The sequence below is a fragment of the Tetrahymena thermophila genome (genome assembly GCF_000189635.1).
Source record: "Tetrahymena thermophila SB210 genomic scaffold scf_8254496, whole genome shotgun sequence".
Taxonomy (NCBI): domain Eukaryota; phylum Ciliophora; class Oligohymenophorea; order Hymenostomatida; family Tetrahymenidae; genus Tetrahymena; species Tetrahymena thermophila.
The window spans coordinates 58,076-84,048 of NW_002476271.1; the positions used below are offsets into that span (position 1 = coordinate 58,076).

At 21.0% G+C, this 25,973-nt stretch overlaps 11 protein-coding genes across 11 annotated transcripts; 3 read left to right on the forward strand and 8 right to left on the reverse strand. All coding sequences in view use genetic code 6, as the record gives it.

Annotated features, from left to right (window-relative positions):
• Positions 1-42: 42 nt before the first annotated feature.
• TTHERM_000857959 (hypothetical protein) lies at positions 43-829 on the forward strand (the record flags this gene model as incomplete). The annotated part of the gene is made up of 2 exons (XM_012799171.1): positions 43-45; positions 104-829. 2 exons carry the CDS (start codon positions 43-45, stop codon positions 827-829), a joined length of 729 nt encoding a protein of 242 aa, XP_012654625.1.
• Positions 830-1,505: 676 nt separating this feature from the next.
• Positions 1,506-1,904, reverse strand: TTHERM_00857960 (LITAF-like zinc ribbon domain protein; the record flags this gene model as incomplete). Its single annotated transcript, XM_001021938.1, has 1 exon — positions 1,506-1,904. One exon carries the CDS (start codon positions 1,902-1,904, stop codon positions 1,506-1,508), a length of 399 nt encoding a protein of 132 aa, XP_001021938.1.
• A 747-nt stretch (positions 1,905-2,651) lies between these two features.
• On the reverse strand, positions 2,652-3,070 carry TTHERM_00857970 (LITAF-like zinc ribbon domain protein; the record flags this gene model as incomplete). Its single annotated transcript, XM_001021939.2, has 1 exon — positions 2,652-3,070. Exon 1 carries the CDS (start codon positions 2,961-2,963, stop codon positions 2,652-2,654), a length of 312 nt encoding a protein of 103 aa, XP_001021939.1. The 5' UTR covers positions 2,964-3,070.
• A 1,025-nt stretch (positions 3,071-4,095) lies between these two features.
• TTHERM_00857980 (LITAF-like zinc ribbon domain protein) lies at positions 4,096-4,491 on the reverse strand (the record flags this gene model as incomplete). Its single annotated transcript, XM_001021940.4, has 1 exon — positions 4,096-4,491. Exon 1 carries the CDS (start codon positions 4,420-4,422, stop codon positions 4,096-4,098), a length of 327 nt encoding a protein of 108 aa, XP_001021940.3. The 5' UTR covers positions 4,423-4,491.
• Positions 4,492-5,457: 966 nt separating this feature from the next.
• TTHERM_000857999 (hypothetical protein) lies at positions 5,458-7,425 on the forward strand. Its single transcript, XM_012799172.1, has 3 exons — positions 5,458-5,599; positions 5,650-5,844; positions 6,952-7,425. Exon 3 carries the CDS (start codon positions 6,959-6,961, stop codon positions 7,277-7,279), a length of 321 nt encoding a protein of 106 aa, XP_012654626.1. The 5' UTR covers positions 5,458-5,599; positions 5,650-5,844; positions 6,952-6,958; the 3' UTR covers positions 7,280-7,425.
• Positions 7,426-8,632: 1,207 nt separating this feature from the next.
• TTHERM_00858000 (LITAF-like zinc ribbon domain protein) lies at positions 8,633-9,001 on the reverse strand (the record flags this gene model as incomplete). Its single annotated transcript, XM_001021942.2, has 1 exon — positions 8,633-9,001. One exon carries the CDS (start codon positions 8,999-9,001, stop codon positions 8,633-8,635), a length of 369 nt encoding a protein of 122 aa, XP_001021942.2.
• Positions 9,002-10,543: 1,542 nt separating this feature from the next.
• On the reverse strand, positions 10,544-10,952 carry TTHERM_00858010 (LITAF-like zinc ribbon domain protein; the record flags this gene model as incomplete). The annotated part of the gene is made up of 2 exons (XM_001021943.2): positions 10,544-10,575; positions 10,745-10,952. 2 exons carry the CDS (start codon positions 10,950-10,952, stop codon positions 10,544-10,546), a joined length of 240 nt encoding a protein of 79 aa, XP_001021943.2.
• Positions 10,953-12,171: 1,219 nt separating this feature from the next.
• Positions 12,172-14,024, reverse strand: TTHERM_000858019 (kinase domain protein; the record flags this gene model as incomplete). Its single annotated transcript, XM_012799173.1, has 3 exons — positions 12,172-12,198; positions 12,260-13,070; positions 13,132-14,024. The coding sequence occupies 3 exons, from the start codon at positions 14,022-14,024 to the stop codon at positions 12,172-12,174; spliced, it is 1,731 nt and encodes a 576-aa protein (XP_012654627.1).
• Positions 14,025-14,499: 475 nt separating this feature from the next.
• On the reverse strand, positions 14,500-19,219 carry TTHERM_00858020 (kinase domain protein, putative; the record flags this gene model as incomplete). The annotated part of the gene is made up of 2 exons (XM_001021944.3): positions 14,500-18,768; positions 18,965-19,219. The coding sequence occupies 2 exons, from the start codon at positions 19,217-19,219 to the stop codon at positions 14,500-14,502; spliced, it is 4,524 nt and encodes a 1,507-aa protein (XP_001021944.2).
• An 832-nt stretch (positions 19,220-20,051) lies between these two features.
• TTHERM_000858039 (hypothetical protein) lies at positions 20,052-20,525 on the forward strand (the record flags this gene model as incomplete). Its single annotated transcript, XM_012799174.1, has 1 exon — positions 20,052-20,525. One exon carries the CDS (start codon positions 20,052-20,054, stop codon positions 20,523-20,525), a length of 474 nt encoding a protein of 157 aa, XP_012654628.1.
• A 2,689-nt stretch (positions 20,526-23,214) lies between these two features.
• On the reverse strand, positions 23,215-25,145 carry TTHERM_00858040 (hypothetical protein; the record flags this gene model as incomplete). Its single annotated transcript, XM_001021946.1, has 3 exons — positions 23,215-24,061; positions 24,143-24,497; positions 24,596-25,145. 3 exons carry the CDS (start codon positions 25,143-25,145, stop codon positions 23,215-23,217), a joined length of 1,752 nt encoding a protein of 583 aa, XP_001021946.1.
• Between the last annotated feature and the right edge of the window lie 828 nt (positions 25,146-25,973).

The window sequence follows — 25,973 nt, forward strand, 5'->3', positions numbered from 1 at the left end:
TTGTTAACGTCTTGATTTTTGATAATTTTGAAGACTGAGTTGATGGTTACTTTTTTTTTAAATAAGAAATTTAATTTAATTCAAAATTTGTAAAATAAAAAAGGTAAAAAATAAGAAAAAATGGAAGAAGAATCCAGTTTCCAATAGTTAAACTTTTCACGATATATGTTTGAGGAAAATTTATAATTATTTTAATTAAATTTTGTACTTGATGCACCTAATTTTTAAAGTATTTTTAAAGAAATAGAAGAATTATAAAAAAGAAAAGGAAGAAATATAGGATTGTTTAAAATCATTGATTTGTTTGATGGTAAAGAATTTTTAACAAAATCCTCTCCTTTTTCCTTTTGAGTTTTACACAATGAATTATATGGAGAGTATAATCTCCAAGAGTATTTTAACTCATATTTGCAGGAGTATCTTGAATAGTGTAAGAAAAGTTTATGAAATAGTAGAAAAACAAACTTATAATTCAAATTTTATTAAAGATTTATAGATCAATTAAGTGTTTATGAGCATATTTCAACTAAAAAAAATAAAAAAATTGTATATATTGAATTTATGGAGGATCAAAACAACTAAAATTTCATTGAATTTAGAGATAATTTCTTAGAATTTTCCTTTATAAATATTTTTCAGCTTTAGATTTTAAAAAATTTATTAAGAAAAAATTTCAAAAATAGAAGATAATATTTAAATGAGTATTTTTAATTCTTTTAAGTAATTATTTATCCTTAATTCCTTTTATATAAAAATTCTGCTATTCAGGTAGATTTAAATAGAGGGACTAAATAAATTTTCAAACAAAATATATTTTAAAAAGATATGAATTTATTTTTTAATTATTAGAATATTGCAGAATTTATCAAATATTTAGTTAAGTTTTTTATTGTATTCTTCCTTTTTTCGACAAATATGCAATATATATTTTTGAAAAACAATTTATTGTTTTTATGATTATTTTTTATTTCATTTATATATAAATTTAAGGGTTAAATCTTTTATTCTTTGAAAATCTTTTTAGATTAGTATTTGAGTTTAAATTTCTTTTAATTTTTCTCTTTCCTCCATTTCTACACGTAATTCTCTCCTAATGGTTCTGATATAAAGGTATCCACTGCTTTGTGTCTTACAGATTGTTTAGAAGTATTTATTTTCTTATAATATTTTTAATAAATCTTATGGTTTCATCAACCAAAAGTTTATTATTTTGTTAAGTTTTTATATTTATTTTAGTCCTAAATCCCATAATTTTTATTAATTTTTCATTTTGAGTATATATTGTGTTTTTAACATATATTTATTTGATAAAAAATAATAGGATTGATTATTTTATCATTAAATGAATATTAACACATCTTATAAAATTATATATAGCATACAAAGAAAATAATTAATTAATTTGGTTTTTTTATTTTTTGATTTTAAATTTTGAATAATATTATAAATGATAATGAACTATTTCTTAAACTAGATTTATTTATTTTGAATTTTCGCATTATTTTTCAACCGCAAATTTTGTATTCAAAAGCACCAAGTTAAGTTTAGCAATTAGGGCAAGTATGAATTTTATCTTTGCAGCTATCTATACAGAAAGGAATGCAGCAGCAACCAGTAAAAAGACAAAGGATGAAGCACATTGTCCAAGTACCAGATCCTGCTTTAGTAGTAACTGTAGTTGTTGAAGTTCTTTTGCAGTTATGGCAGGTTGTTTAAACAGGATAAGGAGACATACAAGTCATATTTTATACAACTTATGGATTTTACTGCATTTATACTGGTTAATTTTACATAGGAGGATAAGCAACTAGGGGTAAAGCATTTTGATTTTGAGGATAATTATTCTAGGTTTGGGGATAATAATTCTAGGCTTGAGGATAGCCATTCTAAGCTTGAGGATACATTTTTAATTTTAATGATTTATTATCTTAGTGTTTTTAATTATGTTTATTGTTTTTTTTTTAAATGTTTTATATCTTAAGCAAGATTAATGCTAGATTACTTTTTAAAAAATATAGTTTAGTACAATTTAATCTATTCTTAGTAAAGTTTTAAAATAGCCAAATATCCTATATTTTGAGTAATTTAATTAATTTATAGAACTACTTTTATATTTCAATATTTACTAAAAATAATCAGATTTAATATTAAAATAGATAAAGATTTTTACAAAAGAAAGGCTGAAAAATAAACATTCAAATTAATAAAATTATAAATTTACAATAGATGTTCACTGAATAGATAGATAATAGCTTGATTGTAATTACCTCTGAATTTAATGAAAATTTTTTTAATTAATGATTGCTTAAATTAAAGACAGTATTATTAAAAATAAATTTGAGTAAATTTTCTTGTAAAATTTTGTAATCATAAAATTAATTTTAAAAATAATATTCAACACTTTTTCTTCTAAAATATTGTAATCATAATATTAATTTTAAAAATAAAATTCAAAACTTTTACCAGTAAATATTTTGTAATCACAATATTAATTTTAAAAATAAAATTCAATGCTTTTACTTGTAAATATATTGTAATGATAATATAAATTTTAAAAATAAAATAATTTACAATAGATTTAATATAAATATTTTACTAAACATAATTTTACAGCAATTTAATATGTTAGAAAAATATTAATAACTTAATTTTCATTTACATGCCTTGTATTCATATTTTCCAAGCTATGATTAACAATTTGAGCAGTAGTGTACTTAGTCTTTACATTTATCCATTAAAAAAGGAAGGCAGCAGCATCCAGGTATACATAGAATTAAACACATTATGTAAGTACCTGACCCTACTTTAGGTTTAACATCAGTTCTTTGAATTTAATTGCAGTGAGTACATGTCATTTCAACAGCTGTAGGATTTTCATCTGCCAAATTTCTGTTCGTTACCTCTTTGTGATCAATTGGATTTTCTGCCATATTGGGAACTTAAGATGCTTTTTAAGATATCATTTTAAATAATAAAGATTGGAGAATTGTTTTAATGAGAGTTTTATTTCAATTAAATATTTTAATTTTATAATTAATAATTATAATAAAAATAATTTGAAGTGTTATCTATTTAAATTAGCAATTTCTAAATTATATTTGAAATATTAATATAATCTTAACCATCTTTTGGCTATGTTTATTGAACAAACCTAGCAAAAATATTTAAAGCATTTTAAACAAATCTAAATTAGTTAGTTAAGAGTAGGAATTTTATAAAATATATATAATATAATGTTTTATAAAAAATTTTTTAAATATAAAAGGCATTTTTGTATCAACTTTAGAGATATATAAAGAATATTTAGCTTCTATGAAGTTTTAACCTTATATCAATCTGATTATTCCTGATTTAATAGCTTTATCTTATCTATCTTTTAATTAAATATCTGAATATCAATGACTTTTTTCTAATTAAATGAATTTTATAGCTTTTAATTATCAGATTTGGAAGAATAAATAAAAGCTTACTACCTTCCAAAAAGTATTATTTACTTTGCTAATTTTTATAATTTTGTAAAACATATTAAATTCTATTTAAAATTTTTTAAATAAATGAGACTTAGATATCTTTAAAAATCATAATTAAAATCAATATAATTTTTTTAATGAATAATAATTACTTAAATATATTATTTTTTTTCTAAAATATAAAATATTTATTGTAATATTAAAATATTCTTAACACAATATTAGGTAAATATTTTTAATCAAAGCAATAAATTTTTTAAGCAATCTAAAAAATATTTTTTTTGACAATAATTTTTATTGTAGGAATTATATATGGCACTTGAATATATTTAGTGGTTAATTTTCAATAAATTGATAGATTTGATATTTATTAGAAATTTTTTAATTTGCCTGAAATAGACAGAAATTTGTAATTAGAAAGAAAATCTTCAAACTTGGTAAGTTGTAATTTGATTAGAAAGGATACAAAAAAATTTATTGAAATAACCTCTGATCGACTTCAGTAGTTAATAAATTAATAGGAAATTGAAATTTTTCAAAAGTTAGATAAATGAAATGACAAAAATACTAACATAATATTTATAATATGCAATTAATACATTCAAATTTAATTATTTTTAATAAATCAACACACTTTATATTCGAATTTTCCTATCTCGGTTTGGCAATTTGAGCAATGATGGATCTTATCTTTACAGCTATCCATGCAAAAAGGTATGCAGCAGCAACCTGTAAAACAGAATAGAATGCAGCACATTTTCCAGGTTCCTGAACCGGCTTTTGTCTCAACTACGGTTGTTTGAGTTTTTTAACAGCTAGGACATGTTGCTTAAACAGGGAAAGGAGTAGAGTTTGTCATATTTTAAACTGGTTACATTTGCATATTCATAGGCTATTAAGCCATAGGAGGCTATGCATAATTTGGAGGATATTAGGCTTGGTTTTAGTACATTTTGAATATCGATTAGCTTTTTTTATAAAATTTTTTACTATTTTTTTTATTAATTAATATTTATTATTTAGAATTTTTTCTAAGCGCCTCGCATTTATATTACCACAAAAAAAGTTACAAATAACTCAATTTAATTACTTCTTCTTTTTGAATGTATTTCTGCAAATAAAACCTATTAAATAATAGATAATAGCTTATTTTCATAAATATTAAATAAAATAAAACGATTTATTAGATCAGTTTTATGTGTATTTATTTATTTTTTAAAACTTCTTTTAGAAAGATATATTTTGTAACGATTGTAAGAATCGTAATTATTTATTTATATTTTTAGGATAATTAATTTAAGAAACTGATAATTTCCTATTTAAATTTAATTTTTGAAATTCTTACTTTTCGAAATTATAATTCGATTTTCAATAAAGTATTTTCTCAATCAATTTCGAATAATTATACAAATGATAATCAAAATACTTCCGTTTCACTTTTAAAAATGAAGTTTTAGTTAAAATTAGAATGATTTAAAACTTTGACATTTCATGTTTTTGGAAAAAATTAGATTTGCTAATAATCTATTTGATTGAAAAAAATTAACTTCTTACCTGATGATTTTTAAATTATGCTTAATATCAATATAGAGATATATGCTTGAAAATAAATTTTGTCTTTTTGATACATTTTCATTTAGTTATTTAAATCTGTATGAGGTAATTAAAAAATTAATGTGTATTTGTATTTAAGAAGTACATTGTTAATGTGAAAAGTATTCTATATAAAAAATACATTTTTTGATAGTTGAATTTTAGAAGATTATTTAATTTTAATATTAATCTAATAACATCCAAAAAGGTAAATTAATAAATTTACATATGTTATCTTTCTTTCTAAATTTTGTAATCTATTAAATATCTTATATTTTCCGGTAGAATGAATAGTAATTTTCATTAATGTAATAAAAAATCTTAGCAAATTATATTTTTTTAATAAAAGTTAAATTATGATTAAATCATTAAAATATAGACAAATTTTTTTTGTAATTAATATTAAAAAAAAAAAATCATATTGATTACATTAAATCATTTATATTTAATTGATAGTTATTATTTTTGTTTATAATCTATCAAAAAAAATTTTTCCTCAAAGCTAATTTTTATTTGATATGCGCTTCTCCTTGAATGTAGACTTTATTAATATACAATCATTTATCATATAACACTGCTCAATTAGAGCCCAGACTAAACCAATAGATTATAAAATAGAAAGTATGGATAAACATTATAAGCAAAGAGAAAAAAGTTGGCAAGAAACATTAGATAAAAAAGTAATTTTCAATAAAAAATTTGAAATCAGCTAAGACATGATGAATATAACTTGAATCCTTAAGAAAAACAGTTGATAATCTTGAGACATAATTATTGCAAAGTAAGTATAATACTTTTTTTAATATAAGATTAATCTAATTTATAAATAGAATAGTTAAATACTATTAAAAAAATGGTTTGTTAATACAGCAACCAAGCAACACTAAAAGTTTTAAAAGGTTTTATTTTTGCAAAAAAAATAAATCAAAATAATTTTCTTTTTCTAATAACGCATTAAATGTATAAGAAAAATCAGAAGTAAATTATAAGAAGTGTTTTTTAATTGTTAATTAGATAGATAATCCTTTTATAGATAAAAGTTTTTTAACCATAAAATTTTTCTTTTTGCATTATGATTTATTATTTTGAAGTTTTTACTTTAATCAAGCAATTCTTATTTTTTAACCACAAATTTATACCTTCGTTTAATAAAATTAATGACATTTAAGTCATAAATCTTCTTTGATTTTTTTAAAACATTAATACTATCAAAAAACTTTGAAAAGTCTATATTATTTTTGGGTAAAATATAATTATTTACTAACAATTAAAATAAATAAAATATTATAATCTTTATTTACAGATAATAGATTTATAAAATAAAACCATCTTTTATTAAGCACATAAATCTGTACTAAATCTAGCCATTTATTAATTAATCTATTGCAAATAATTATAATTCAAGCCATCTTTTGTTTAGCACATTAATTAATACTAGATCGAGCCATTAATTTATTAAGTTATTACAAATAAATCGAATTTTTAGCCTGAATGGAGTTCAAAAATTTAAATTTAAAATAAATCATATTAAAATGTTTTTTTATTGATTAGAACTTTTAATTTTAAGAAAATTTTACAGCTAAAAATTTAAAAAATATTTTTTAAACTACTGAAAATATTAAAAATTTAATTTAGGTATTGCTTTAATTTAAACAGATGTCAAAAGAAAGATAAAGTTAATAAATATAATTAGTTATAGTTATTATCAACAAAAAATGCATTATTTAAAACTTATTACTTAATAATAAAATATATTTTTATAACATAGATTTTTTTTATAAATTTTGAATACATGTTTATTATAAAAATTTCAATTACAATTTTCATTAATTGTTATTTCATCAACATAACTTATATTCAAAATATCCTAATTAACTATTACATCTAGGGCATTAATGAATTTTATCCTTGCAATTATCGACGCAGAAAGGTATGCAGCAACATCCGGTAAAGAAAAGTAAAACTAAGCACCATTAATAAGTACCCGTTCCAGTTTTATTTGTTATAATAGTTGTAACATTTTGCTAACAAGTTCCGCAGTATGCCTAGCAAGGATAAGGACATATATTTAAATTGGTGTTAGAAACTAAAGGCTATTACATTCCTACAGCTACAGGTTAACCCATAGCAGGAGGAGGAGGATACATCTAAACTTATGCCATCTAGTTGGGCTACATAGGAGGATATCCTTGTTGTTATTATTGATACATTTATGATAGTAGCTTTGTGAGTTTATCTTAATATTTAAAGAGATAATTTTATTTGTAATAATATTTAATTATTATCTTTGTTAACCTTTATTTATTTATATATATATTTAAAGATATCTATATCCACTGATTATTAGCTATCCCATATCGATGATTATTAATTATTCCAAATCTATAATACATATATTTCTAAAATAATTAATTATCGAGTGACAAATAAATATTGTATGAAGATAATCATGTTCTATAAATATTTTTAATCAAATAATAATAAAATATGTACTTTTTACTACTTACTACATCTGGAATCTAATTGATATATCGTATTTATTTGATAGAAGTATTTAAGTTTTTAATGAAATACTTAGACATGATAATAAAAATAGAATTTATCATCTGCAATAAGAATAAAGTGCGATAAAATTTAAAATTTAAAATTTCGAATTATATTAGATTTTTCTATTTCTTTTTTTATTGAGATAGATAATAATTTTCAAAATAAAATATCTCGAATTTAATTTCTTAAAAACTTTATATCTAAACAAATACATACTCGACGATCAAAAAAATTTCATTTTTTTTATGATTGAAGAGCGTTTGTCAAATATTCTTTTTAAATTAACCAAAAATGATAAAAACATCTCTTACTTTTTTTTTTTGCAATGATGCATTTAAACTTTTTTTTTTGAGAAGAGATTTTAATTAAATTATTAGGTGTAGTTATTAAATTTTTTCTATGTTACTAACTCATTAGATTTTAACAAAATTAAATAATTAATTTGGGGTTCAAAATTGTAATTCATTTAATATTTTTCACAATAATTCAATTAAATTTTTTCACACAAATCCAATTTAGACTTTTAAATTATTTCAAAGAAATTTTTAATAAATAACAAGAGAAAGAGGACTTTTAACCACAATAATTTGAGAATATTCTTTTATTTTATCATATTTTTATACTTGAGAAATAAATCTTACATAGTAAGAGTTATCATGAGCTTTTATTCACTTTAAACAATTTGCTTTGTTTTAAAGAATTATTTTATCTTTATAATGAATAAATTTATACAATTGTTGAATATTTTAGATACAAACTTTTATAAAACATTTACTAAAGGTTTTTATTCTGACAAATTTTATTCAAAAGATTGAAGCAGATTATATTTGTAAATAAAAGATTATAAAAGATAAAATCAATCAGTCTAATTAATTAATGTTATACTCAAAAATAAATACACAATTTCTAACATATCAATTAATTAATTAGGAAATTTTTAAATAATTAAAAATAAAAAACATTTTATATTTTGATTACTTGCTTAAAGTAAACATTTAAATTAACCGCTTTCTTTTTTATCATCAACATAATTTATATTCAAAATACCCTAATTAGCTTTCACATTTTGGACATGAATGAATTTTATCCTTGCAATTATCAATGCAGAATGGTATGCAGAAACATCCTGTAAAGAAAAGTAAAAGAAAACAACATTAATAAGTACCAGTTCCACTTTGGTTTGTTATAACTGTTGTTATGTTTTGCTAGCAATTAGTGCAAAATGTTTAGCTAGGATAAGGACAAAGATTTAAATTAGAGTTAGAAACTAAAGGCTATAGAGTTGTTGCAGATACTGGTTAAGAATTAGCTGGAGGAGGGTACATCTGAGGTTATGGTAACTATTGGGATTACATATGAGGATATCCTTATGCTTATTAGTTTGAATACATTTATATTATTTGATTTATTAGTTTATATTAATACTTATATAGATTATTTAATTTGAGATATATTTTAATTATAATATTTACGAATGACTATTTAAAGATATAAAAATGCCTATATCTACTTTATATTAAATATTCCTAATCTATTATACATATATTTCTCCTTAATAATTATCAAATAATCAACCATTGCCACATATGTATTATATTTAGGCAATAATTTCTATCATAATTTTTAATCAAATAATAAATAAAAAAATGTATTTTTACTACATTTTCTATCTAAATTACATATATCTTATTTATTTATTTAATTTAATCATTTAATTTTCAACAAAGAATTTATCATCTAATTTTAAAATAAAAGTGTAAGAAATTAAAATTTTTAAATTTTCTATTTTACAAGATTAATCTATTTCATTTTTTTATTGTTAAATATAATAATTTTCAATAAAAAGTGCAAAAAAAATATCTCCAATTTAATTTGCTAATTATTTTGTCTCAACAAATATGTTTGTAAAATATACTTTTTGAATAAACCAAAAATGTTATATGTTATTTTGTACCAATCTTACTTTTTTATTTGTGCAAATATGAATTTTTATATTTTTTTTGAGAAGAGATTTTATTAATTAATTAGGTGTAATTAATTATAAGTGATTTACCTACATTATTAGCAAAATTAATTATAATAAAATTAATAATAAGTAAAAAATTTGTATTTTTTTTCTGCTGATTGATTGGTGTTTGTTAAAATATACTTTATAAATTAACTAAAAATGCTAAAATTTTTTTTTTGATCGTCTTACTTTTTTATTAGTGTAATAATATATTTTTATATTTTTTTTGAGAAGATATTTTATTTAGATAATTAGGACTAACAATACCGTATTCTCTTAACACCTCGGCTCCTGACAACAATAAGTGAGGAGAGGAATTTTTGAATAAAAACCTAAAATATAAGGGTTACTTGACAACTCGATATCATCACCCTATAAGGAATTATGGTAATTAATTTTTCAACATTAATTGTTATAAAATTAATATACATAAATTAGATTCAAAATTGTAATTCAATAAAAATCTTATCACTCAAATTCATAGAAATATTTGATAACAAGCAAAAGAAAATTTTAACCACTATAATTAGATAACACTCTTTTAAATTACAATCTTTATATGCTTAATTATCAAGAATTATCATAATAATGAATTAATTTAATTAAATATTAATTGGCTTTAAAGTTTAAGAATTATTTTGACATTTTTATGAAAAATATTTTTATCAATATAATTTTTGAATATTTTAGATTCGAACTTATTTAAAAATTTTTTAATATGACAAAGTATGATTAAAAAGATTGACACTGATTATGTAAGTAAACACATTTAATTAAGGGATTTTTTGATTTTGTTAATTAATATTAATAATTTTGTAAGCTAAAATATATATGATAATGTATATATTCTATTCATAATCTATGATTTATAAATAACAAATAATATTTTACTGTTACCCAATGCAAAACCATATATTTTAATTTCTCATAAAATAATTTTTAGAAGTTAGAAGACAGCTTTTGTTTTTAATATACTTTATTATATTTCACTTTCATCTTCATTTTTTAATGTGTGTTGCAATTTTTGTTTTACAATTTGAGCAATAATGAATTATATTATAAGCCTGTTAACAAGGTCCGTAGAAACATACTAAGCATAGTAACAAAAAACAACAGTATAGTTTACCTTTCAAATTTAACTCTCTTTTTACTTCTGTTTAACCTGTTTAATTACAGTTCTCACAAGTAATTTAGACAGGATTAGGGGATTTAATGGGATCAGATTGCTTAGAAGTATTAACTTAGGTTTAAGCTTAATCTTGATTGATTTATTCTTGTTGTGATAACTATTAAGCTTACTTTAAACTATTACTTTCATTATGCACTTTATTCATTTATTATTAGTTTCAAATTTGATAAAAAATTAAATATTTATTAACGATATCAACTTTTGGTTTTCATTTTTTAGTATTTATATTTAGACATTTTTAACAGATTTACATGTTTGAGCAAAAATGAATAATTTATAAACTAAATTTTAACAATTTTTCATTAAATCAATATTTATGGGCGTTTCAACGCAATTACATAATTTAATTAAAATAATCATAACTTCAAATTTATATATTTTTTTTATTAAATTAAAGGTTGATCCAACAACAATTGATGAAATAATAGCTTATTTTTTATTATAGTCTATTTTTTTATCATAAAAGAAATAACTTATAACTGTGCAATTAATTACAAACATTAAAATTATATAATATTTTTTTTATTTAGTAAATAAAAAACAACATTTTTAATTATCGAAGCAGCAAATAGCAGTAATTTTTACTTATTTTTATTCATTTAATTTTTATAAATGCGAATTTCTAGCAAAAAAGTTTTACTATTTATATTTTTATTGGTATAATCTGTATTTCTTATTAAACATATTATTTTTAAGCATTTTTAATACTTAAAATATATTTATTCTTCATCATATTAAGAAAAAGTTAAAAGGATATATTTAAAAAATTATCAAGAAAGTAAGCAGTATGTTTAGAATTAGAAAATAAATAAATAAATGCTGTCAAATTATTTTTATGTAGATAAATTTAAGATTTAATTTTTAATAGAGAGATATAAATAAATAATTAGTTAAATTTGAGTTATCAAATCTATTTTTGTTAATTAGCTATTATTTTTTTCTAATTATAAAATAGAAATGTATAATTTAATCAATCAGTTTAATTTAATTCAGTTAGAGATATAGAAAAAAACGTATATTATAGTTAAGGAAATAAATTTTATTAGCTCCTTTCAATAAAAATGAATTAAAAAACATAAATCCAAATTACTAATTAAATATTAACATATTTACATTTATTTTATTATTATTTATTCTCAATATTAAAGAAAGCTATAGAATGAAAGGTTAAAGAGAAATTACAATAAATATATCTTTTAAAAAATTTATAAAGTTTTAACAGCTGCCTCTGAGTATAATTATTTTAAGTAAAAGTCATTTAAAATTGAAGAGATGCAATATATATTTTTCTATAAATTTTATATTATGCTAATATTTAGAAATTTGATATAATTTGTAGGTCTTTCCTTCATTATTTAACTTACTCATGATAGAAACCTTTATTATGGTACCTTTATTATATTTAAGTAAATAAATAAACTTGAAAAAAATATTTGATCAAAATGTTTTTACACTTTCAGATAGTAATTTTTTTATTTATTCCTATAATTCCAATAAACTCATTTGCTTAATCTCATTGTAGGATGTAATTTTATAAACACATTCATGAAAAAGATTATAATATTTATAATATTCAAGCTTATATAGAATAAATAAATAGTAAGTGCACCATATCAAACTCCTTATATTTCTGTCTTGCACATTTAAAGCACTATCTAATTCTGATATATTAAGGAGCATTTTTTTGAGTAAATTTAAGGTAAGAGTTTTAGAATTTTATTTAAAGTATTAATCGTTATAAATACAAAGTTTATCATAATTTAGTTATTAAATTTATGCTTCATAAGATTAAAAATTTTAATATAAAAATCCAGCAAATACTTAAAAAAATAATTTGTAATCATTCAGTTGATCTTTTTTATTTTAAAAGTAAAAATTTAAATCTTCTAAAAAACTTAATGAATCAGTTATAAAATTAGGATTTTAGCACATTTATTTTAAAAGAAAAGATTGCATTTATGGTTTACTTTGTGGTTTTTCATTAATTTAATTTTTTGATTTTTTTTAAAGATATTAAACGCATTAAGCAGCTTTTTCGATTACTTTTTCTAAATAATTCTTTTAATTTCTTTATTGGTAGTCTTGAGTAAGAAGTATTTTTAAAATTTCGCTTCCATACTCATACACTATTTAATCTCTTTCGTTTCCTTCTTATTATCTTAAAGTGATTGCATCTAAACGATTCCAAATTTAACTGATCCTTTTTAACATATCCTCATATAAATTTTTCCTTGTGATTTTGACCTAATCTTTTTCTTAAATTCTAAAAATTTTATTTAAAAATAATATCAATATTAGATAAAACACATTTTTTTGTAATTTACGCAAAAAGCCTGTATATACAGATACCTATAGCCCAAACATCAGAAGATTTGTCAAAAGTGGTTACTTATTATTGTATATATTCAGGTGGGTAAAATGCAATTGTGCCATCAAAATCATCTTAATCATGTTTAGATTACTTACTTATTCCTCCTAAATCTATTATTTTGACAGAGAATTCATTTACAGTATCAATTTGAATCATAATATTCATAGGCTTTATATCTCTATGGATGTAAGACACTTTTTTTATGCCTCCTATATAATCCTCGTAGTGCAAAAAATTTAATGCCTTCAAAGTTTGGAGAATAAGTTGCATAAAGCATAAGTCTCTATACGAATTAGTTTTATTGATAAAAGTTTCTTTGATGAGCTCGTGGTTTTATATATTTTCATTTTTCATTAAAGATTCTAATGTTTCATTGCAATATTCCATCACAACTCCTTAATATCCTTCTTTTGTTTTGAAATCATAATAGTATTTAACAATCCCATACGGATTTATTTTTTCATTTCTTTGGTTGGGTTAAAGCCTATTATATTCCTCTTCAATCAAATTTATGTCATTTCTTATGTCAATTTCTTTTTAAAATATTTCTTGCTATTTTGCTATTTATATTATTTTTATAGCACATTTAAATTATTTGTAACTCCTATCTATCATTTTAGCCTTATAAACTTTTCCTTCACTTCCTTAAGAGATGTAGCAGATATTAAAAACATTAAAAATATTATTCTTAATTATTTATCTCTCAATATATTCTATTTATTAATCTTAAAAAATCTAATAAATAAAATCATCAGATTTTTTAATTACCCTATTCTAGGATTATTCTACAGTTTCATTGCTAGATCCAGATGAAAATATGTTATTAGTTGATATCCTATGTTGCATTTATTTAGTTGAAAAATTTCTCTTCTTAATTTTTTTCTTCTATCAATCTATCTACCTATTTTTTAATTAAGATTATCTTTTCTCTAAGGAAAAAATTTATCTATTAATATTCTAAAATCTAATCTTATTCAAGTTAATGAATATTTTTAGAATATATTAATAAAAAATTTTGGCAAATTAACATGAATGAATGCAATACATTTGCTTTGAAAAAATAGAGTTCAATATTTCATTTCTATTAATTTTTTAGATAAATATAACTAAAATTATCTTACAAGTTTGTATTATTAATCTACTCTTAAATTAATTAAATCAAATATAAATAAATACTTTTTGATGGAATTTAAGTTAAGTATAAAACTGATTAAATTTTATTTTTATTTAAAAAATTTGAAATACGTGGATTAAAAAATAAAAAGTCATTCAATTAAAATATTTATTTTTTTAAATATGCTTTAAATTTTTATAGGTTTTTTCATGAATTATTTAGATTAGAATTAAGAGTATTATTGTTATTGTTAACTGTTTATTGGTTTTAGTTGTAGTTCTATGATGAAGATTAGTTGTTTTGATTATTTTGTGGCTTTCTTATAAAGTTATTATTTCTCTTTTAGTCCTTTAAATTCTTAAAAGTGCTATGCTAACCATTGTTATTATTATTACTATTGTGAGAATTGCTATTATTAGAATTAGAATTATTTGATGATATAGAAGAATTATTTGAGCTAGACTACATTTAATTTTATTGGTATTGAGGATTTGCAATGTTTACATTTTATATTATGTTTGTTATTATTGGCAAATTTATTTAATTACTAACATTGTTTTGATTCGTATTTAAGTTATTCACTTAATTAGCGATATTATTTTTATTTTTGCTTATGCTTTATTAGCTCGTAGAATGGCCTAGCTTCTTTTTATTTGATTTGTTGTTATTATTGCTGTTATTATTATTACTGCTACCATTAGAATTGTTATTATATTACAATTATTATTGATTATTAACATTATTTTAATGCATGTTGCTAACGTTAGTTTAGTTATCCTAGTGGTATTTTTTATTTTACTAATAGTTTGTATTGTTATTAAAATTCAAATTACCCTAATTATTCTAATTTTAATTAATATTGCTATTAGTAGTGTTAGCATTTGATGATATATTACTTTGTCCTTAATTTACTTTTTGGTTTGAATTTTAATTAGAATTGTTGTTATTTTAAAAATTTTGTTTATTGTATTATAAGTTATTATTTTAGTTCTATTATCTTTAATGAATAAAATTTTAATTTTATTATTATTAAGATGGTGTATTAAAATTGGATTAGTTAGAATTGTTGCCACCTGGAAGAACTCCTAAAGAATTAGCTTACCCTCTAATTGTAGAATTTTAGGTTTGATTCTAACTTTAATTTGTATTATTTGTGTAATTATTGCTATTTGTTTATTATTTCTAATTGGTCCCTCTTAAATGATTTTAATAATTGTTAAAATTGTTATTATTATTATTATTATTATTATTATTATTTTAATTATTAATTTGTTAATTGAATCCATAAGGATGATTGTTATATTAATTGTTATTGAAATGACTATTTTAATTATTTGAATTTATACTATTATTACTATTGCTATTATTGCTATTATTAGAGACACTAGGACCGATCATTTAATCATCTAAAGATAGAGCAGATAACGGAGAGTGTGATTATTAAGTCTAGTTATTATTGTTATTTTAATACTATTTGTGTCCTTGATTTTTTTAAACAGGAGAAACTAAATGAGAGACATCTTTGTTGTATTAAGTATTTTTGTTTAATTTATAATTTGAGTACTGTTATAGATGCTATTGAGAGCCAGGCATTTGCTAATTTGCAGACTTACTATTATTCTTTTACTAGTTATTATTTTATAAATTATTTTAGTTAATTGTGAAATTATGGCTAGGACTACTGTTTGTGCTTATATTTTAATTAATCGAATTAAAATTTTAGCTTTGTTAATTTTATTACTTTTTGCTTGAATTATGAATATTATTATTTAGTTATTATTAAGAAGGAATTTGTTGATGCTATTGATTTTGCATAGCTATATGCTACTAGGAGTTTTGATGCGTTTGATTTAATGAGTGATTCTAAATTATGTTTGGTAAAAGTAATAAATTTTACAAATTTTAATCTTGAAAATTGGTCGTGTTTCTAATTATTTGTTGATGCTACAACAATTATTGACTTTGATTATTTTAAATATTATTTTATTATTAAATGTTTGTACTATTTATGGATTCTGGAGATGGAAGAATATTAAAACCACTTGCAGCTTATGATGGATGAGATAACGATCTTTGCTACTGTTATGATGACTATTATTATTGCTACTAAGTATTTTAATTTTAACTTTAATTATTGTTATTAATTTTGTTATAATTTTGATTGTTATTTAATAATTATGGTAAGTTATCCATTTTATTACTATCTAGACCAATTTATGGTGACATTGATTATTGTGGAGGTATTCCTGATAAAAAATTTTATTTGAAAATAGACGATTAATCGACATTATTTAGTTAGTTTTGCTATATCTTGTTTGATTATCCATTTTGAGATTAACCATTATTCAAACTATTGTTATCATTATTAATTTAATTATAGTTATTATTTTGTAAATTTAATTTTTACTAAGACTAATTTTGATTGCCTACTTGAGTTTACTGCTAAGTTTATTATTTATTGATACTTGATATAATTTCATTTTATTAACTTTCTAAATTTTTATGCTTTTAATTATCGTTTGAGTTATTTGGAGCTAAACCTTGTTTGTTTCCATTAAACATCGTTGTAGGTTACAAATGAATAGGAAAAAATTAGTTATTAAAGTTTTATGTTTAAAATAAGTGATTATAAAAATCTTAACTGTTATTATTGCTATTACTATTATTATTAATCATTTAAAACATATGTGGAGGAGGTGCATTTAAAAATATTTAGCCATGTTAATGAGGATTATTATGTAGGTTTATTGGTAAATTTTATACGTAGCCTAAGTTATGTAAATTATGTGTTGCAAGATTGTAATGATTAAATCCATGACCCATCATATTTTATTACATACTATGCTGCTATTATTAATTTTATTATTGTTAACCTAATCCATAAAGATTTTAACTTTGTTAATTAATTTGCTATGATTGTTACTATTGCTTTTGTTAAAGTTATGATTATCCTATTGATTGATTTTAAATGTTAAGTCCCTATTAATTTTAAATATTTTATTAACTCCCATTGCTTTAAGACGGCTAGGAATTTTAATTTTAAAGCTACTATTAGTTTTATTTTTGCAATTATGCATAATTATTTATTATTGGATTTTATTACTAATTGATATGTGGAGGAGTAAGGTGATTGTGTTAATGTGATTGTGGATGCTATATTGGTTGTGGGGACATTTAATAATACTAATGAGGTTAAGGTGTGTAATGTAAATTATAATGATGAGATGCTGCAGCAAAAGGATTAAAAAATTATGCTAACCCAAAGATATTTTAGTTGCTGCTTCGAGAGTCTTGCATATCCATAGAGTTTCTTCTTCTTGGAGTAGTCTATGGTATCATCATCATGAGAGGAGCTTAATATGATTACATATCATACTATGCAAATATTTGCTTGATAATAGAATCTTATCCACTATTAGGGTTTAATAAATCAATATTCATATGATTTTTATTATGATGAGGATGAGGATATCCATAATAAAATAAATCGTCATCTTCTTCTGAATCAGTTAATTCTGAGTCTGATTCAAATTCAAGCTCGTCTTCCCACATTTTACTTACTCTGTAAGGAAAATCAAAACCAGCTCTATCTCTCAAAGACTGATAAGTATATACTCTATTTTAATAGCTTTAATAATTAGAAGATGTATCTTGGATTTTTGTTTAGTTTATTTTTATTTAATCTTAATTCATGGTATTCTTGTTATTATTAGTATTTTCAGATGAAATAGGTTCACTTAATTGAGTGTTATTAACTTCTTAATTTATATTTCCATTTAATTCTACTGTTTTTTTACGTTACTTTTGAAGTAAATTATCAAAATTCTCCGATTTAAGAATGTAATTAAAGCAGTTGTTTTCAAAAATCAATGATAAAATCTGGATAAGTTATTTGATTTTATTTAAGTAAACTATTTCAATACGATCCTATTTATTAGATTAATCTTATCGAGTACTTTTTTTAGTTTACTGATCAACTTAAGAATCATATTATGTAAAAGATAATTGAGATGGAGTACAATCTGTATTGTAATTTTATTAATTCAGAGCTATATCTGACTACTCATATTCTTTACTAACAATCTATTATTTGTTTGTTAATAGTTGGCGGAGTTTTTAGAAAAAATTATTATAATGTCTATTTGGTAAAATAATTTTTTTAGAATTTCCATCAAAAAATAAAGAAGGAGAAAATGCTTAAAACTGTTTTAACACTTGAGAATAATCTTCAAAAGTAATAATCAAATCATTATCTTAAGGATTTTTAGATATTATTAAATTATTAACTAATTATTGCAGTCTAAAATTTTATTTTTATTCTTCATTTAATAATTCAACGTCTATTTTTTCCTCAATTCTTCCACTGCGCCCTCTTCTGAGTTTTTCATCATCACCGCAATCAATGCAATCAAAACCAAAATCTCTTAATCTCATTTTTTCACTTCTGGGTTAAATTCTAAAAGCATCAAACCTTTTCTAAAAATAAAAAAATAAATTGGAACTAAATAAAATCTTTATTTTTTTAAAGCCTTGAATAAAATCTTATTAAATAGGAATATAATAATTCATTAAATGCTAAAATTTAAGATAAATAAATCAATTTTATGATAAATATTTCATTTGCTATTTTAATTTTATAATGATACCTGCTAAATTAAATTAACTTATTTACCTCAGGTTTGTTTCTCTTAGATGCTAAGATGTACTGTGATATATACCTAATTATCTCACACGCTAATGAAGAGCATCTTATTTAAAAAATATTTTCTTTATCATCTCCTTCTTTATTTTGTGATATTATTTCTTCACACACATCAAACGATACTTTTTGAAACTTGCTAATTTAAATTGATTGCTGATCAATTTCACCACTCTATAATATTTCTTTTTTAATATTGTTTATATCTTTATTTTTCAACTAAATCATCTAAAATGATTATTTTTTTAAGCAGTACTTTCTTTGATTAGTTTTGCTTGAAATTTGCTAAAAAATAAAATTGTTTTATTCTATTTAATGATTTATCTTGCCCCTTAATTGAGGATTTCTGATGTTAATTACAATACTTTAACAGTATTAATTTATTTGGCCTCGTTAAATAAAGCTAAGCTAAAATATGTATAAATGGTAATTAAAACTTTATAAATGCTTTCTAAGACTTTGCTATCAATTAAATGCTAATTTATCTAGATTTTTTTTGAGTTTCACCTACTATTTTTAAAAGCACCTTTTATTTTATATTGCTTTTTTTACTTATTTTATTATGTTGATTTGATAAATTTTCATGAAATTTAAAAAATTTTCTATATTCCTTAATTAAAAATAACAAGTAGAGGCAATTTTTTTTCAATTTATAAAAAGACAAGTAAATAGTGATTTCCTAAAATGAATAATAAAATTTTCATAAATAAAGTGCATGTACTATTTTAATCTAAAGAGGTTATCTTAATTATCATAGATAAAAAGTATAATAAGGGCATTATACATTTTATTAAAAACCAATTAAAAAAGCTGTCTAATTATGATTGATTAAATAGCAGAATAAATTTTAGAATCAAAAAATTACATGATTTTTTTTTCCATTTGAAATTTCATTATACTTCTACTGATAATATTTATTTGATTAAATGACAAATTTTTTAATAATTAATTAATTTGATATATTCAAAAAATAAATCTGTTTAAGTTAAGTGAAAGTAGAATATTTGCTATACTGTTAAGAATAAAAGTTCGAAAAAAGCTATGCAAGAAGCAAGTCTGAATGATACTTAGTAGATACCTTCTAGTAGATACTACAAGGTTGAAAAGAACAATAAAAAAAATTAGAAGGAATAGTTTTTACAGCAGCTAATATCTACAGAATAAAACTTTTAAGTTTTCAAATATTAAGATAACTGCTAATCAGATTTCACTAATAACAATACAGCACAGTCTTTTTATAAAACTAACAGCTCTTAGTTAGGAGGGCTAGTTCGAGTTAGACCGCAGAATATTCAAAATACTGATTTACTGTCAAATATTTATTTGCTTTCACAAAGTGTCTCAAATCAGAAAAGAAATAAGTAAAGCATTAAATAACTAAGAGCATTAGGAGAATAAAGTAGCTTATATAAGCAAAATAATTTTTCTGAAGTCGACAATTTAAAGAATCTTAATATTACCTAAAATAACAATATTTACTAAATAAATATACCAAATTCGTGTAAGTACAGCAGTGCAAATTTCAAAAAGTTGAATACCAACCTATTGCAAAACAACAAACAAAATAATGGTAACTAATTAGAAACTAAGCTTAGAAGCTAATAAGCAATTCAAGACATAGAGAATCAATATATATTGCCAAAAAACAAATTTTTTAGCTCCACCTAATTCTAAAATAAGATATTTCATTTAAATAACACTACTTAAACCATTACGAGAGATTTCAAAGATATGAAATATGAACATCAAAGTAATTTCTAACTACCTCTAACTTAAAGAACAGAAGAAGAAGAATTACCTCATACAGAAATATTTAAAAGAAGCTAAAAAATGAGCAGTAGTTTAGAAGCTAGAACAAATTATGATCGATTAATGTAGAAGGAGTTTTTGATTAAGAAAAGCTAGAATAATACTGAAGAAAATGTTACAAATGAAATAAAAAATCAAATTTTAGAAGCATCTGAGGCTTAAAGAGATTTTAATTAAATTATGAAAAGTCTGAGGTATGGAAAAATCCAATAGCATAAACACAAAATTTTTAGAGAAATGAAAAGAGAAGATTAAAATAGTAAAGTATTTTAATTCCATTAAAGTGAATAAGAAAATACAAATTACCAAACAACTAGAAATTAGAGTAGCAAATCACCTTTCACCAAAGCTAAGTCTCTTAGATCTTCTATGGAAACATTTTACACAACAAAATAGGACAATTAAGAGCTTAAAAATTAACAAGTCTCTATTGAAGGAGATAATATTTTAAGAAAAACCATACTGCAAAAAAAGTAACAATAATACAAATAAGACTGTTTTGACTAGAAATTTTAGAATTTTTTTAAAAGGCAAGTAACACTAGATAAGATTTTGCAACCTAAAACAATTACAAACTAAACTGGTCAGAACATGTCAAGCAAAGAATCTTTATCTTAAATTTAAATGATATCAAAATAACTAAATGGTAAAAATCCTGAAATATACAATCCATTTAACTAAAGTTACTACAAGTAAAAGCACATATTTTCCATGAAGTTGGAAGAAGAATAGCAAAAAGATGAATAAAAACCAAATTATTAAGACACTTCTATAATTAAAGATAACTAAAGAGAAACGAGGTTTTAAGATGAAAAAAATTTCACCTCTTCGTATAATAGTTAATCTCCTCCAAATGAAATTTAAAAATATTAATTTTTTAAGTAAAATGATGAAATTTCTGAAAGAAATAAGTAAAAAAATTGCAACCAAGAGATATCAAAAATACTTTGTAAATACATAAATGAAAACAGAGACTTTTTAAGCTCAGAACCAGATACAAAAGTCAAAAAAACATAGACTAAAATAAGCAGTCCTATTAACATGGATTCTTTTAAATTACTCTAAAAATTTTTACCTAACTTCAATCCTGTAGAAAGACATTTTGCTTACAATTAAAACAATTTAGAACGAAACAAATTGATTCTAGAAAAAGTTTTATTGGAGAGAATGGTTAAAAATAATGATGAAATTGATACTCAAAAATTCGACTAGTAACTTAATAAAAAATATGAATTTCTTTAATAAAAAATATCTAAAAAAATATTATCAAACAAAAAAAATTAAATATTTTTAAAATGAATTATTTACTCATTTGTATAATTAATTTCCTACCCGATTTCTATTACCAACCATTTTTTATAAAACAAATAATAAAAGAAAAGGATAATGAAAATTAATGTCAAATTAATTTATTACTTATTATAAAAAACTAATTATTATTAAAATGAGTTATTTACTCAACTGAATCAATAGTAGCCTACCCGATTACTTTTACCAACGATATTTTATACAATGAATTAGAAAACAAAAGCTTAATCAAAAATTAATGTGAAATTTATTGATTACTTATTAATATTATTAAATTATCTTTCATAATAACTTATATTTATATTCTTACATTTTATATTTTATTAGATACAATTTATTTATCATAAAGTGTATTTTTTATATTGCGATTGAATTTAAGGTTTGAAAAAAAACAAATTTTATTTCAGGATTGTAAAAAAATAAGTTTTTAATTTACTTTTTTTCATTAAAGTATGAAATATAAAAATGAATTTCCTTTTTTTAATAATTAACTTTATTCTTGTTTGAAAAGAGATATAAATTTAAAATATTAATAAATGATAATATTTTGAGTTGTAAATTAAATCTGTAAATTAAATTTGATTTAATTTTAAAAATTTTGTATTTTTTATCTTAAAAATGTTTATATTCATGCTTTGTATTTATCAACACACAATAGTATCTTCTTCTTAAAAAAGTAAAGTAACTTAATAAAAAAAGTAACAAACTAATAATTTCTTATATCTTTGATATCTTCTTTACTATTTAGATTTATTTACATATAAAAAGAGAGATTCAATTTTTGTTAAAAGATAAAAACTTTTTTATTTCATTCTGAAAATATTCAATTTATTTTAAATTAATTAATTAATTTATTTATGAAATTTTTAATTCAATTTTAAAATAAAATGTTTTTTGAAGAAAATCTTCATACTAATTAAATTTTTGTTAATTAAAACTTATTTTTAACGCATTTTTATAGAATTATTTTACAAAATTAAGATTTTTAGTAGATTTTATTATTTTTATATTAATTTTTACATCAATTTTTTTAAGTTTTTGAATTAATTTAAATAAAAAGGATTTATTTAAAATATTTTTTTTAGAAAATTTAATAATTTATTTATTCATTTATAATTAAAGAGCATTTGCTCCTCTAAAAAATTTCTTTGTGTATCTTTTATTAGATTAATGCTATCCAATTTTAGTTGATACAATTTATTTCTTTTTTAAGGTGTTATATAATAAGAATCATAGAGCTTAGACTTTACACTTTTTGCCTAGATATTAGGAGTGTAGCAATCAATTAATGCAGAGTTAATGTATGGTCTATTAATTTTATTTTCATTCAAATTTGGAAGTTTCATTGCATCAATTTTAGTATTTCTTTTTTAATCTAGCACACTTTTACTTCTAATTTTACTAGTTGATATTTCTTTTTTGTACTCATTCGAATTAGATTAATTTTAGTTGTTGAAACTAATTTGCTTTTTGTTGCTTTGCTTATTTCTATTATGAAAATCATTTTAAGTTTACAAATTATAGTTATAATTATTATTTAATAATTCATTTGTTGTAATTTGATTGAGATTATTTTTTAATTCATTGCTAACTACATAACCTTAAATTACTTTCTCATGGATATAATCTTTATACATTTCAGTTAATTATTAATCGTTTTCATTATATTCTTTATTTTTTGTTGACTAATCTTTTAAATTTTTATTATCTTATATAGAAAGTGTTCTATTTTTTCTTCTGCATCTTTAATCCACTAATTTTTTTACTACTTAACTAGAAGGAACTTTAATTTCAATAGGTTCTTTCTCATATTTAAGATAAATTTATTTTAGATCCTTTTATTGATTTATTTCCTTATTATAAATAGCTTGAAGAGGGATTGGTGATTATTGCACGATGCTATGAAATCTTTGATTTTCGTTCATATCTTAATTTGCTGCTTCCTAATTTTACCTAAAAATTACAAAAAATTATTGTTTGTTTGAATAAACTAATTTTGATTGAAATTGTTATTCAAATTAATTTAAAAATTACAATTTTAACTAAAAGCAGTTTTAATAGAATTTGTATTTGTTCTAGTAAGCATTTTTAAAAGATTTATCTTTTTAAATAATCTATTGTAGTTTACTAAATTCTTGGTTTGCAGTAATTATTTGTTTACTAAACTAATCATCACTTTACTCTCTTTTTTCATGTTGCTTTAAATACTTTTGCAAAATTAACTTTTCTTCATTTTTCATTTAATCTTCCTCTTCTATTTCTTTTAGGAGGTTGTTAACTTTTTCTTCAATAACAGGATTTTCTATTCCAGAACAAGAATTTTCAACTATGCTTGACCATATTTAATCATATTCTTCCTATTCCTTAATGTCTCCAATTTCATCAAATGCTATATTTAATAAAATTATTATGAAAAATATTAATTAGTAAATACAAATATAATAATTAAACAATATTTATCAAATAAAACTCGCATAAGAATTTTACTCGAATTAATTCTGCAAGGATCCGTTCTATTCCTTTTTTTTAATTCTTTTGTCATCTACTCATTCTTTTATTAAAAATAATAGCCTGATTTTGTAGTTGAGCTGAGTAATTGTTGCTTTATGGGAGACATTATAGAGTTGCTACATGATTAATCAATATTTGGTATAGGAGTTGTAATGCAGGTTGTAGAAATGCCTTCACTTAAATTGATTGGAGACCTATTAGTTTGATTAAAAGTACTTCTTGATGAGCGTACTTCAGTATTATAATTGCTTTGAGTCATCTATTTCGCATTCAAATATCTAGGCTAAATATACTAGTATTGTTTACTATTAGCATTAGTTGAAGTGGAAGGTAGCCACAATGAAGGCTTGCTTTTCATTCTGTTGTATTTCATATTTATTGTTTTAGATGTTTCTTCTAAAAAAACCCAATCTACTCCCATCATCTTTAAAGTAGGATAATTATAATCTCTCCTTGTAGAACAACCGTAGCTAGTAGTAGATTAGGGTAGGATGTCCCCTAAAGTGTTTGATCTTTTATGATTCATTAAATTTTACTACAAATTAGGTTTGAGTTAAATTAGAGTAAAATTATTATATTGTTTATTTATTTAGTAGTATTTTTAATCTTTAATATTCAATCAATAATATATACTATATGCACAATAAGATGAGCTTATAGATTAATCAATCTGTTTATCAATTGTATTTAATAAAATGAGCAATAACTTAATTTTAATAAATAGCCATTCATAGTTTTAATATAAATAACAATCAATTGAAATTTATAAAATTTATTCATGGAATACTTTTTATATTTTATTCACCATTCATTCTTACACGTACAGAAAAAATTATATAATTCTGTCTTTTAGTCTCATTAAATACTTATCATTTTTTTTTTAATACCTTAATCATACTATTAAATAAATTTCTGATTACTTTTCAAATTTGCTTTGTTGATATAAGGGTTTAAAAATATAATTAAGCTATTAAAATTATTTAGTTGTTTAGTTTTTAAAATTGATAAATTTATGATTAATTTAAATTAGTTTGATTTTAAATAAAATGATAAAATTAAGTTTAGAATTTGCCTTTGAGACTTCATTTAACCTGATTATACATTCAATATAAAACTAATTTGAAATGAATTCTTTTTTATCAAAAAACTTTTTAAAATTGATTTAATTATTTTAAAAGAGTTAAATAAATATTTCTTGATGTTTTTCTATAAAATATGGGACATTTAATATGGTTTTTTCTTTTATTTTTAATAGATACAATTAATTTAATATCATAACATTAAACTATTAAAATTTTTATGATTTTCTATTCACTTTAAGTAGAAATATTAATATTTAATTTTTTGAAAGTAA